General features: G+C 41.7%; 4 protein-coding genes across 6 annotated transcripts in view; all 4 read left to right on the top strand.

The window, feature by feature from the left end:
* LOC118426550 overlaps positions 1–1,040 on the top strand; it is a 5,793-nt gene extending 4,753 nt beyond the window's left edge. The window contains exon 5 of the mRNA XM_035836041.1: positions 87–1,040. Within this exon, the coding sequence (XP_035691934.1) occupies positions 87–298 (212 nt within the window). The 3' untranslated portion in view covers positions 299–1,040. The remainder of the gene's footprint in view (positions 1–86) is intronic.
* Positions 1–14,139, top strand: part of LOC118426514 (coiled-coil domain-containing protein 157-like) — a 1,184,186-nt gene that overhangs the window by 63,674 nt on the left and 1,106,373 nt on the right. The window lies entirely within an intron of this gene.
* LOC118426534 (CMP-N-acetylneuraminate-poly-alpha-2,8-sialyltransferase-like) lies at positions 2,632–8,911 on the top strand. Its single transcript, XM_035836016.1, has 8 exons — positions 2,632–3,003; positions 3,956–4,144; positions 4,545–4,692; positions 5,280–5,392; positions 6,254–6,394; positions 6,880–6,991; positions 7,578–7,719; positions 8,181–8,911. The coding sequence occupies exons 1-8, from the start codon at positions 2,747–2,749 to the stop codon at positions 8,411–8,413; spliced, it is 1,335 nt and encodes a 444-aa protein (XP_035691909.1). The 5' UTR covers positions 2,632–2,746; the 3' UTR covers positions 8,414–8,911.
* LOC118426552 lies at positions 10,067–13,651 on the top strand. 2 transcript variants are annotated; one of them, XM_035836043.1, is made up of 4 exons: positions 10,067–10,536; positions 11,939–12,121; positions 12,861–13,014; positions 13,419–13,651. In XM_035836043.1, the coding sequence occupies exons 1-4, from the start codon at positions 10,268–10,270 to the stop codon at positions 13,539–13,541; spliced, it is 729 nt and encodes a 242-aa protein (XP_035691936.1). In that variant the 5' UTR covers positions 10,067–10,267; the 3' UTR covers positions 13,542–13,651. The 2 variants fall into 2 exon arrangements, with proteins under 2 accessions (XP_035691936.1, XP_035691935.1); XM_035836042.1 differs by having other exon boundaries at positions 10,071–10,536; positions 11,936–12,121; positions 13,419–13,645.

Genomic DNA, 14,139 nt, shown 5'->3' with positions numbered 1-14,139 from the left:
GATACGACGCATCATAATACATTCATGTATACTATACGTATTTTTTGAAAATTTGCTCAGAATCTTTGTTTTCTTGTGCACCCCAGGTATGTCCGCGGACGAACTTCTCGGCGTCCAGTTTCACGACAAATTTCGCGGAAACATTACCGTGGCCGAGAAGGCAACAGAGGCGCTGGAACACGCCATCGGGAAAGCACGCAAGCTCGTCCGCCAGATGCCAGCAACGACGTCCGTCTACGTCTTCGGAATCGTCGGGCTCGGCCCAACCGTGGCAAAGCCAACTTGGAGACTTATGTAAAAATAATTTCCTATGGAATCTTTATAGTAGTTGCTTGTTGTATTACAGTTATGACCATTAGAATGCAACAAGACCACATGTTCAGAATTAGAGAAAAATGTATAAATGCAACGAAATCAAAAATTGGTTCTAGTAGGAACATAGGAGAGTCGTGACAATTCCATAGATTCCTTTTAAGCAACCTATAAGCGATGTACCGCTTCAAGCCATGAAAGTTCTTTAAAGCTTGAACTATAAGGACTTTGCAATTTTTTGCCCCGTTAAGCCCCAGTCTTTGTCAAGTAATCAGCAAATCACTGCTTCTGCCATGTCAGGTTATGCAGATAGAACACGTGATTCGGTGATCAGTGAATCATAGGTTGCAGAAAGTTTATGACGCCTCCCGTCTCTTTTAAGGGATGGTTCTAAAGCCCTGATGTGAACCTCCTGCACCTTATGATCTACTGCTCCCATCTACATAACGTGACGTCACAGAAATAGTGGATTGTTCATTCCTTGACAAAGACTGGAGTTGGTCAGTCAAAAATTGGAGTAAAGTCCATTTTTTCTGTTGGAAATTACGGTTCAAACTTTGTTGTAGAACGACTCTACCAACACAAATGAACTTTAAGCTTGGAAGTCATTTGAAGAGTAAAATTAATCTAAGGTCACAGCAAATAAATTCTATGGATGACATCCTCTGCAGACGGCAAAAATAGTGCGATAGAGCGAAAAAAAAACAAGATGGGTGAAAAAAACAAGATGGCTAACGTTACATTTTCAAAAATACCATAAAGTTGTGATGAATGTTGTAAAAAGAATCAAAGGGAAAAAACATGGCATCAGAGCCAACAAGGCATTCATTCCTGTATTTAAGACATGTACTGGTGTGGTAAAAGTGACACTAGTGTCGTAGACTGGCATCATCAACAAATTTGGTAACCACACTCATGGCTTCCATATTGGTGTAACTTCTTCATAACTATTCAATACGTTACATTTCTACAACTACAGTCCTGGATACCTCGCAAGTGTCACTTCTACAGGTACAATTATTAGTCTACAACACAATATATTTGCTCATTTTGGTACTTTATTGTCATGTTGACCATCCCTGCAGAAGAAAAAAAATATTGTTTTTTTTTCTGAAATCAGGCGAAAATTAATGCGCGCGCTGATGTCATCCATAAAATTTACATGCTGTGGCCTAAACTCCAGTTTCTACATATCTATCAAGTATATAAGATGCAGTAGACCATACATTGTATATTGCTAAAAAGCTTTGGGTTTTAATCAACTGCAGAGAAGTCACCCTCTGAAATATAAGTGACTTCGTGATTAATATATTGTACTGTCTTAACATTACTACAAAGTAATACAATATTCCAACAGAGCTTTATACTAGAAGTAGACTACGTGCTGTTTGTGTTATTGTGATTAGGTCATATTTCCAACTTCTGTGAAAAACTGAGTTTTGGTTAATAGTTGAGGCACTGCAAATGTCCAAATTCCAAATCTTTCTGGCTCACCATTCCATCAGGTGCATATCTGTGTGTTAGTGAGTAAATGCTGTAAGTTTTCTTGCTTTTAGAATAAAATGACATAGCACATGCCGAGAAAGTTAATGACACCTGTCTTCACAGGAAATTCTACCAAAGGCAAAACAAATTAAATCTTACCGATCACAATAAGCAGTTTGACCAACGGTAGCATTGAAATTAGAGGTTTAACCAATGAGAGAGTCGCTGCATATCCGGCAAATACTTAGTGACATCATTTTATCTACGTTTTGACGGAGGGGGGTTTGGTCTAATTCAGATTCTAAATTCAGTGGAGATGTCCAATACAGTATATATTGTATCTAGATTTTGGCCTAAACTGAGGATGTGACCTTCCGGGCGCGGCCATTTTGTTTGTAGAGGTCACTAATTTTACGCGCGTCACACGTCAGTGTATATTAAACCGCATGTGAAGATTGGAGAAAAGTTCGCAAATTTGGCGCAATAATTTGTCTCAAGTAGGAGCCGTACAATGAGACACCCGTGTTGTTGTGCTTAAGACAAGAAACATCAAGTCACTGACCCCTCATAGACCCCCCTCCCCCTCCATCCCTGACCTAACTCCGCGGTGACCTTGTGGAGGACATGGTGACGTGTTTACTGAAAAGGTTTGCTTCAGGCCAGAACACCTATAATTAATTGTACTCCCACAATGGCTTCCCATTCTGCCCTTTTACAGATACGCCAGGCCTCTGGTATTACTCTTTCATGTCTGTGCCAACTCTTTCCAAAAAAACCTAAGAAGAAGAATTTCAAGCAAACTGTAAAACCATGAAGAAATGCCACTGAGTATCACTCTGAGTGCCTTTATTCATTCAAGCCGCATATAACGTCATATCATGTGTATGTTGCCCTGCCGGTTTCACAACTAACATTGTTGTCGTCTAAAACCCACACTTAACAGTTAACCATGAAGCCGCCGCTTACACGTAGATCGTTCCAAAGTCATGCCCGGGTTGGGAAAGAATCATCGTCCGGCGGGGCAGCATCGTTCATGTACCGCCACCCGCTGCTGTGTCTCTGCCTGGTGCTGTTCATCGAGGACGTGCTGTGGCTGAGCTGGCTGTACACCAGTAACAGCGATTGTGACTGTCCAGGAATGGCGGGATTCAAACAGGAACGACAGCTACAAAGGTCACTGCACATGAAAGAACGCGATGATACTAGGTAAGGGCCGGGGCAAAATTGTTGTGCGGTTGACACAATTGTCCTGCGATTGAAAACTTAGAGTATTCTTGTGAAAGTCGTTCATGTATCGTACAAAATCCAGCTGTCTTGTTATTCAAAAGCTTTACTACGTAATTATATAATTTGGTGCTAGTTCTTAGTTCTCTCACTGCCTGTTTGAAAGTTTTTCCACATGAAAATCGTATGACAACCTATGACGAATATGACAGTGTCGTAATGCACCTTATCTGCACACTTTACTACTACGTTGCAACGCTATACTCGTATACACGTATACTTCTGCATAAGAGAACTGCTTTGAATAGAAGGTGTGTCAAAAAGTGCCGCGTCATAGAATTGAAGGTTGTTACTTAAGCCTTAGGCTCTTATTGTACGCCCGACTTTGTCCGTAAATATGTAATAGTTGTTTAAATGTCACGTAACTCGCACCGGACTGCTCCAATCCAACATAAAGAAAGCATGCTTGGCTGCTTGAATATTTTCAAGATTTTGAAAAATATAAAAATCATCCAGCATATTACGTTATCATGATTATTAATTTATCACTATTCAATTGCTCATTCAATCATTCCTTCCATCCTTTCTTCCCTCCCTCTTTCACTTACTAACTGCCTCACTCACCCTCGCTCACTCACTCTCTCACTTACACTCACTCACACAATTAGTTACTCACTCTCTCATTCAATCAATCATTCTCTCACTTACTCACATCCACACAGTCACTCACTCTTACTCAATCATTCACTCTCACTCACACGCTCAGTCACTCACACACTCACGCTCAGTCATTCACATACACACTGACTCACTCTCCTTCACTCTCAGTCTCACACACACTCACATGCCCTCACTTACGCACTAATTCGCTTTCTTGTCCACGAAATGCCACAAAGCAACACTTTATATTAAAGATGAAAGTCTCCTATTTCAGCAAAGTGTTACATGCAACCCCAAAGGCGAAGAAAAAAGACCAGACTCTACCAGAACAGAGACGTAAAATGCCAGTATACAAACCGAACAAGGAGGCGTACCAGGACCTACTGCAGCAGGTGGAGGACCCTTCGCTACTGGAAAGACTACCGGACCTACCCTTCAACGCCGCTCGTTCCGCGTTATTCAGGTATACGTTGTTGTTGTTGTTACCTCTGTAAAAACGGAGGTATTGTAATAAATTGATGTGTGTATTTGTTTGTTGGTGGAGTTCATCCTAGTGCAGGATAAGGGTGCATATAGATAGTAAATTCACAGTGCACTGAAGACAGCTTGGAGATTGAAGGTGAGCCTCTATAACAGCCGTCACCCAATCAGAGAATCGCCTAAATATTTCCTTTAGGTAAATCTTATTCTCTGATTGGCTGACAGCTGGTTAGAGGTCACGTTTACAAAGTGGAAACCTCAGCCCGGTTTAGTAGAGGCTACCCAAGATATATTGTCGATGCCACGGATAAGGTCCTGTTCACGGGAATATCTACGCCATCTACTATCATGCTAAAACAATGTGTATTTCCTGATTTCTTTAGAAAAGAAATATGGGAGAAAACGCGGGTACAAGACTACCTCTACGCGAGTAAGAAGTCGATGCCGCTTGGCTCCGTCATTCCGTTCTTCGAGGGCAGAAACAAGTCCACTTACTACATGGTACCGGACGTGTACAACTATCTCCCAGAGGTAGGAACAGTCCATCTTACATGTAGACACTTAAAACGTATTTAGGTCACGCATTGAAATGCTTTTCAGTACTAGTTCTAGCAGCAGTAAACAAGTATTTAAAGATCTTAAGCTTCTGTGTAATGATTAGATTTTCCTATGTGTCTTTTTTAAATTGTATTTCTTCAATATACAAATGAGATTGTGGTTAGCAAGTGTCCGTTGATCACTTCCTGTCACTCTACAGTAAACGTGACTAGCAAAGGGAAAATGTATAACTGTGAAATCACTGGCAAACAGACCAAACAATACCTCCCCATGAATAAGTAGCCTCTTCCACTGACCTCATGACCTAGACTGTCACGACCAGTTCTTCCACCTTTGAACTCTATTTCCTATCACTCCGGCAAGTCTGACCTCTGCGATGGTTAAACTTGCCATCTTCCCATACACTTCCTGTCAATCTACTGACAGAGCATTCAAACGACTGCGAACACACAAGAAAAACATTGAAGCGGACAAAAATATGTACAAACAGCCAGATACACTAAAACCAAAACCTCCGTACAAGGAGGCAGTCAGTAACATTTCATAACGTGTTTCACCAGGAGGTCCATTGGCCCAAGAGTATGTACGAAAACTGCAGCGTCATAGGAAACGGGGGGATACTGTTGAACAGCAGCTGTGGACCTGAGATCGACTCTACACAATACGTCTTTAGGTAAGAACGGTAACTCTAGTTCACCTTTATCCGCGGGGTAACCTATATCCGTTACGTCTAAAACATGGTACATGTATTTAGGGATATCAGGTTGACGGATGGTGGTTTAAAACCGTAATATTTCCATAACAGACGACAGGATTAAAAAATGACATTTTAAAGGAAATTGGAATTTTCTCAAAGCTCCTGACTGTGCGCTGCTAATCGCCTCTATATATGTATCTGTAGCGGCTATAGGTGGCGCTTTTGTGGCGAAAAACAATCCCGAATGTGGTTAAGTTTGTATCCTCCCTCGTCCCGGTTCTAGCCTGGGCACCATCCTATACTACCAGGCTATCGAGTGTAGGGAGCCCCAGTAGTAATCGGATGGTACCCCTGGTTCACTGGGGTTGACTCTCTTAGTTGTGACGGCCACCCTATACATCCTTGATCCACCGGATACGCTAGTTATCCTCGATGTCTATTACATTGGTCCCTTGCTAGTATTAGTAGAAACATCACTATGATACATGTTTAAATCTTATAGCTACACAAAGAAATAAAGCGCTTGCCAACAAGCTTTCGATCCCTTTCAAGTTGTAATGACCCAAAGCCTTTGTTAAATATCCAGACCGGAAGTGTGACGTCAGCAAGGGGTCAAATGTGCTTGGAAGTCGGTATCGGCCCCCATCTCGGTTGAAGGAAGATTGATGGGCTCTAATGTAGATGGCCTCTTTCATTCCCTTGAAAAAGTAATCTTATTCGAGACAGCACTGTTAATGCAAAAAGAAAACTCCTATATCTTGTGTTCTACCAACTTGATGAAATCTTTTTCCGAAGTAAAACAAGTAGAACGGTCAAAGAATTCACTTCTTTTGTCAGGAACAATCTTCCGCCCCTGACTCTGGAGTTTTTCGGAAGAGGAGAAGACATGGACGGCACTATGGCGAAGGTGGACTACTACAAGGATGTTGGCAGAAAGGCAAACTTTATCTCCGTAAACCCGTCCGGATTCAATGAATTGTGAGTTAGGATTTTAGCTCAGTGATGCAGGCACATGTTGATATAACTATGTGCAACTAGAAAAGTAAGTAACATGATGTACAAGTTGAACAAATACATCATGTGTACCAAGCCGTACAAATCACTGTTCTGTATATTCTCACTCAAAGACATCCAATATATATGGTGACCAGCCCCACATCTCTATCCTACCACTTGCTACATAATGTAATCGAACACCGCAGGGTGTCTGATACTCCTCCAGTAACCATGGTAACAGCCCCCTGATCAAGGTCATTGACCTTATTTGTTTGCAAAGGACGAAGAGGATTAAAAAAGCGGTAAAAACTGATTCGAATCAAGGTCATATAGATATACCCTGTCATGTTAAAACCATGATTGCATCTACCTTTATGTTTAAGATATAATGTTTGTGTAAAATGAAAGGTTCCAATAGAAACTTGTTCTTGATATTGGTATTTCTCTCTTTGTTAACCTCCACTCAGCATGTATGACTTCAAGAAAGAGCGAATCATCACAGACTTTGTTGAGTATTTGAGCCAGTATGAAGACAAAGGGGCCAAAGTATGGTCACACATGTTCCACTATGACTCAAAGGTATACTGCCGTTTTGTTTTCCATTCCCTTCCCATTGTGTTTAATATGTCATGTGTATGATAGACAATGTCTCCTCCCTTGAGGCGTCGCCAAAAAGGTAATGTCCGTCATATGAAGGTTTTGCATAAAATGGAATAACCTAGTCTCAACCAGACTCAGACAGGGCCGAATAGTAATAGGGGACTTTGGTCAAGTTAGGAGTAAAAGCCTTGTAGGAGTTTAATTGGCTTAGGAGTGAACTGACCGACTGGATAGACTGCAAAAGATCGACTGAAATCCTATGACCACTTAACAGTACTTGTCCCTCTTTGATCAAATTCTTCTTTTTCTCATCCAGCTGACACGTCTGCTTGGAGACTATGAATTATAGCACATATTGTACGTTATAATTGATCAATCGATCGAATGATTGATTGTTTGATAGGTATATAGAAACAAAGATGTACATAGCTCGGATTAGCTCCTATCGAAAGTTGGCTTAATTGGAGGATTCAACAGACAGATTAACTAGAAATTAGGCTATCCCCTGAGGCGTTGCCAAAAAAGCTACCTGTACATCATTTAATCGGACGATGTGTTGTTAAAGGCAAAACTGGTTCTGCGGGCGATCGTCATCATCCGGGCCATGGGGGCGAAAACCGAGATGGTGTCGTCACATCCGGTCTTCCTTCAGGCTGTCAACGATTTCTGGAAGATGAACGGACTGACCAGCACCCGTATCAGCAGCGGTAAGATGTTAGATTCGTCTGGGTGTTGGTTTGGGATGGGACGGTGGCTTTGCGGATTTGCTTTACTCTCAAAGCAGAGGTTTGGCAAGTTTTCTATTTTGTACTCTTTTCTTTAAATGTCTACAAAATGGAAATCCCGACAAAGAGGACTAGAAACACATAAAAGCAGTCGGTGTCGATTCTCTGCTTGGAGAGTAACTTTTCTCGTGGCTACTGCTGTCATTAGAATTGATTGAAATATGATTGTTTCATCGCAAGTTGCTTTTGAAATATAGTAACTTCGGCTGTCATGAGTCGTGCAAATTATGTTTTGCTGGTGGAAAGATTGATTGATTGAGAATAAGAGAATGGCTCTTCCATTCGTTGTTCAGTTGCACTTTGTTTCAATCAATCAATCAATCAATCAATCAATCAATCAATCAATCAATCAATCAATTAACATCTATCCCCCATCCTTTCAGGTCTGGTCTTCACTACCATCGCCCTGGCCATGTGTAAGGAGACCCACCTGTATGGTTACTGGCCCTTCCCCGTGGACTATGAGGGCCAGGAGGTTCCCTACCACTACTACCTGTACGACTACCAACACACCCAGAACAACACCTTCCACAAACTACCGGAGGAGTTCAAAATGCTGCAGACACTGCACAAAAAGGGGGTCATCAAGCTGCACATCGGGAAGTGCAAGCAGTGAAATACGAAGTTTACTTCTGGTAGAATTGCACTCCGTAATGGTGAATTTCGCGCGCACATAAACTGTTCACTCTTATCCGCGGGGTAACCTATATCCGTTTAAAATTTTTAAACAGGCGCTCAGGTATTTAGGGATATCAAGTCGACGAACGTTGCTATGTATTGACAAAATTTGCAATTATTGGAAAATATTGCAATTGAAACCGCCGCCGTTGATTTAATATCCCTAAATATCTGAAGCCAATGGAAATAGGTTGCACCGCGAATAAGGGTGGGCTAGTGTTAATTCTATTGTTGTGCATATGTTGCTTGCCAAAAAAATTGCATTTATTTGAAAGAGTGTGACTTGATTCTGTCTTTTTTTCTTAAATGATATTTTACTGTGATACTGTTCCTGATACATGTATATGATTTATCTAGTTGTATAATACACCTGTCACATTTGGCGAAAATCGATCGGACGACGATTCTGCGGCAATCGCCCGAGCCTCGCTTATAATAATAACTGTATTGCACAACAATTGTATAAGGTACAAAGTATGGCTCATATGTGGCAGGGGCGGTTTTCAGGTGAAAAATACGCGCAACCCTCTGTCGATCTTAAATATGGCCGATCTTCCATCGATACGCCCGAAGACCGTGGATAATGTGACAGGGGTATAAGGAATATGATAGATAGCCTGTTAGCCCGTGTTGTGTATCAATTACCCGTATGATTAGATAGAACGTTGGATACGGAAAATCACAATATAGCCAATGAACAAATGTCAGAACACACAGAATATAACACAACAAACCATAGATTCTTCGTTTTTTTGTTCAATTTTGCAGAAAATCCATGCGCGCGCGCGGATGTCAAGCATGTGATCAAATCAACATGTCTTTAGAAACAAAACAACTTTTTCTGTCTAACAACGCTTGGATTCAAACAGAAAGAAGCGGTCTGACTTGTATAGATTTAATAAACCTCAAATAATTCCCAGCGGGCGTATATGTAAGACCACAGCAAGCATAATTTCTCTGGATGACATCCTATGCAGAGTGAAAAATAATGAGATAGCGCGAATAAAAAAACAAAACAAGATGGGTAAAAAAAAACCAAGATGGCTAAATTTCTAAAATAGACACCATAAATGTAGTAACAAGATTTGAAGTGACAAAACGTGGCATCACAACTAACAATGCATTCATTCCTGTACTAAAGAAGTGATCAAGTGAAGTAAAAGTGATACTAGTGGTACGTACACTGGCATCACTTGCCAAGTTGGCAACTACATTTATGGCTTCCATATTGGTGGCACTTTTACAACTATCCAGCAACAAGTTTCACTTCTGCCACTATAGTCATGACTACCTCCCTAGTGTCACTTCTACAAGTATGTTTAATGGGCCAAAACACAACATGTTTGCCTATTTTAGTCTATCTGACCATCCCCGAAAAAGGAAAAGAATTCTTTTTTTTTCTAAAATTAATGCGCGCGCTGATGTCATCCATACAATGCACTAACATACAGTTACTTTTGCAAATGAACCAATGATAGACATATTTTACCTCCACTATAAGCAACTAATTATGAGGTTCGCTACAAATGACCTAAATTGTTTTACGCTGACTGTAACACCACCCAACCGTAGCGGTCCGACCAGTCCATAACTGCGTCATTCGTATCCAGCGATGTAGGACAAACAAAGGGTGAACACGATCTATAGTAGTCTAACTCTATCTCCGTACACGGCGAGATACGTCCTACAGCGACGGATTTTGTAGTTGGATACGGGTACTCTGAAACCAGGAATACCTCTCTGCAAGTGTGTTTGATACTGGGCGAGGTATTGTTGTCTTCACACACACAAAATGGCGCAGCAGCTACGAATCTACCCGCCTGAGTCGACAGCAAGACAGTCAGCCAAGAAAGGCGCAGCGTCTTCACCGTGGAACGCAATGAAGGCGATGTCACGTAACATCTTGGTGACGGTAGGGATTCTGATTCTAGTTCAAGACCTGTACCTGGCCGCCGTGACATCCAGAATTGATGACGACTGTGAAAGCTCGAAGCCTGATACAGGACAGCTACACTTCTCCAACTCTGCAAACAGAGCACGGCAGGTGAAATCGTTACCGAGGTATGTAAATGAGATTAACGATGGGTCATGAGATTTCGTCAGTACAAGGAACATGTGCTTGAAACGTTATTGAGGTTAACATTACTTCTTGTAAGTTGTATTCTTCCGCATGGTAGTCTGTATATGTCTCGTCAGCTGGTACAAGTGTAGCCAAGTTGATAAAAGGTCCTTGGTGTAGCAGGTAATCATTTTGTTTGTTTGTTTATTATTCAGATCTCCATTGAACTTTACAAACTGCAGGTGAAATCTATTCTCCCTGAAGTCCTTACAAAATTACAACAAATCCGGAGATTTTTAATCAAGAGGTCTAGTCTTTTTATATAAATCAAGTGTTCGTTGACGCGTTACTCTCTGAGATAGAATCACGCAATGCCTATTTGTAGGTCTGACTCATTAGATGAAGCACTTTGGAACTAGGGAGCAATTTGGAACTAGGGAGGGTTTGAGCCAATTTGGATTGGGAACTTGGGAAGGTTTGAGCTATTTTGGATCGGAACTAGGGAGGGTTTGGGGCATTTTGGATTGGGAACCAAGGAGTTTGAGAAACTTCTGGATCGGAGCTAGGGTAGGTACAAAATTTGATATTTCACCTCTTCCACCACACACCCCACCCATCCCCTCCACAGTTATTTTTTGGAACGGCCCAATATCCTTGTGGCACAAAAAGATGGTGCTTCTACGATTCGCGTAGGCCGATTGCTGGTAGCTCAAACCGCCAAATGACCCAGATACACCGTTCGTAAGCGCAAATTAAGTTTGACGTCACACCGCCTAATTATCATTCAAAACAAAAGTATACAGTCATGTTAATGCGTACGAAAACATACCCTTCTTTGCGAAGGGGAAAAAAGACAGGAATTAGTCCAACAATATTTCAAGGAAATTCTTAACCAACATCTATTCAACGATGAAGTCGACATTTACCACAGTCTAAGACTTTACGATTACCATTTTCCATTATAGGGGTGGGTACCGGTACAAGGTACTTGTTCAAACCGTTTTTTTCTCTTATTGGACGGGTCCGGAAATAACGGACCTGAAAAAATTCGGTGGACCGGATGTTGGACCGATTGGAAAATGATCAGATTATATGATCAGGCATTCACACATTTTTTGGGCTTACTGGTCAAAGGAAATGCCAAGAGCGATGTAGAGTAGAGTTTATAGTCATTCTACTATGTTTTTTCAGTCAATTGTACAGAGGTAGTTAGCCTTCTAGGATTTTAAAACAGCAAAATGGACCATTGTTTTGAGTATTGTCCATTCACAAGTTATCACATACTGATTCAGATCCAGGTTCAGGTCCGGACCTGGTCCTTATCCTCTGGACCTGAACCGGACCTGGATGGACCTGAATTTTGTGTACCGGTACCGGTACCCACCCCTATTTTCCATACAACAGGGAGAAAATTGAGCCCCCACCCCAGGTTGTGGTTGCCCGTGGGGTCTCCAACACCCGGCGGAGTAGAAACCTGAAACCGAACAGACAAGCCTACCTCAACCTGCTCGGACAACTCAACGACTCATCTGTACTGACAAAACTTCCCAATGTACCGTACAACTATGGCAAGATAGATAAATTAAGGTAAGTGTAGAGATTTCTCTGTTTTATTTCCACAGATTTCAATCAAAAAGTAAACAGGTTGGGGTTTTATACTAATCTACAGCGAGTTGCATTGCGGGTTTGAGTTGTCTTACTTTAACTCAAGATCTTACATGTATGCTGATACGCACTTGTTTATCTTTCTAACGTTAATGACAACAAAACAAAACATCAGTATAACTATTAAACTATTATATGATTAATAAAACGACCTTCATCTCATCAATACCTACCCACTTATCAAACATAATCCATCTATGTAGCTTTGAAAGATATGGCGACCAAAGTTCAACACATACACACGTGCACGGATGCGCGCATAAACACACAGACACATAGGTGCACACATGAACACACGTACACACACACACACACACAAACACACACACACACACAAACGCACACATACACTCAAACTCACACAAGCGAACATGCACACAAACATGGCACACAAACGAACACAAGCAAACACAAAATAAATACAAACACGCACAAAAACACAAGCACATACAAATAAACACAAACACACACATACAGACACAAGCACATACACACAAATAAACAAATGCAAGCACACACACACACACGCGCCCATAAACAAACAAAGGCACACACAGTATGATACACACAGAGAGACAAACATAAACACACGCATAGACACACAACAAAGACAATACCTCATCCACGGAGGTGTATATACTGACTGATATGCCTTTGCCAGGAACGACATATTCAGGGAAACGCACATCAAGAGGTACCTGATCGCGAGTCAAGAGAACACACCGCTGAGATCTCCACTGCCATTTTTCGAAGGAAGAAACAAAACTACGTACTACGCTGTTCCAGAGTTGTACAAGCTACTACCATCTCCAGATGTAAGTCAATGTCTTGATGTTTAATATATCTTGAAAGCTCTCGACGTAGTATGATCACCTCTGTTATGTTTCCCGACGGTAAAACATATTGTTATTGCTAGTGTCTTGGCTTCTATCTTTCCTCATCTTCTTATGTTCTTTTGGTGACGCCTCAGGGCGAACATAGTTTTTTGCGACGCCTCAGTGGCGAGGCTAATGATGTAGTATTGCCTTGACAAAAGGCAAATTACTCGGAGGGAAACATCCCGCGTTTTCTCGAAAATGTTGCCTTTCTGGACTGGTTACTTTGTTTTACAGACAATAGAGAACTACTAAGTCACCAAGCTATATAACAATATTCATCTTACACCCACTTATCTTTAGTTCTTCTAAGTAACTTATAGTATTATTTTTGTCTTGTACAGAACAAAAAGTTGAAGTTGCCTAAGAACCCTATTCACAGCTGCAGTGTAGTCGGGAACGGCGGGATACTGCTGGATAGCGGCTGTGGTCCACAAATAGACTCGTCATCCGTCGTCTTGAGGTGAGTTCTCTGCGATATCTGAACATATTTGTTATCAATTAGCCAAGAAGGCATGGATGGTCACCTGTAGAAGAAGCATTGGGTCGTATACTACCATAATTTCTTTCTTACCGAGCGGGCATATTCGCCGTTAGTCGTCGTATTGTTTTCATGGCGTTAACGTTATAGCTGTTAAGTGACTGTGACAAAATCAGCCACCGACAAGGACCTAATGCTACGGTGATATTTGCACCTGCGCCCATAGGACATCTGGCCCCAGTCGGGCTCCGAAGGTCCAGAGTTGTGCCGGTAGACCTGATTGGCGTTTTCACGGGTTGATCACGGTGTCTATTAGTCGCCAGGCTCCGAGTTGATTTTATCAGTGATTTAAAAACATCCAGGGGCCCCGCCGTGCCCCCAACATAGCCTGGTAGTCGCAGGACGTCCCACGGGGCCACGTCCGAACAACCCGTAAACTGTTCGGAGGGACCACTTTTTCTAATCGGACCGTATCATAAGACAGTCTTTTTTTGACGACGCCTCAGGGGAGTCGTCAAGTGGTATATATTGCGTTCAGTCTGCAAAAATTCTAGGAATTGCACAGGCATTTTCCAAGAATGCTA

This window comes from Branchiostoma floridae, chromosome 11, assembly GCF_000003815.2.
Source record: "Branchiostoma floridae strain S238N-H82 chromosome 11, Bfl_VNyyK, whole genome shotgun sequence".
Lineage (NCBI taxonomy): Eukaryota > Metazoa > Chordata > Leptocardii > Amphioxiformes > Branchiostomatidae > Branchiostoma > Branchiostoma floridae.
This window is presented reverse-complemented; position numbering and strand designations above follow the sequence as displayed.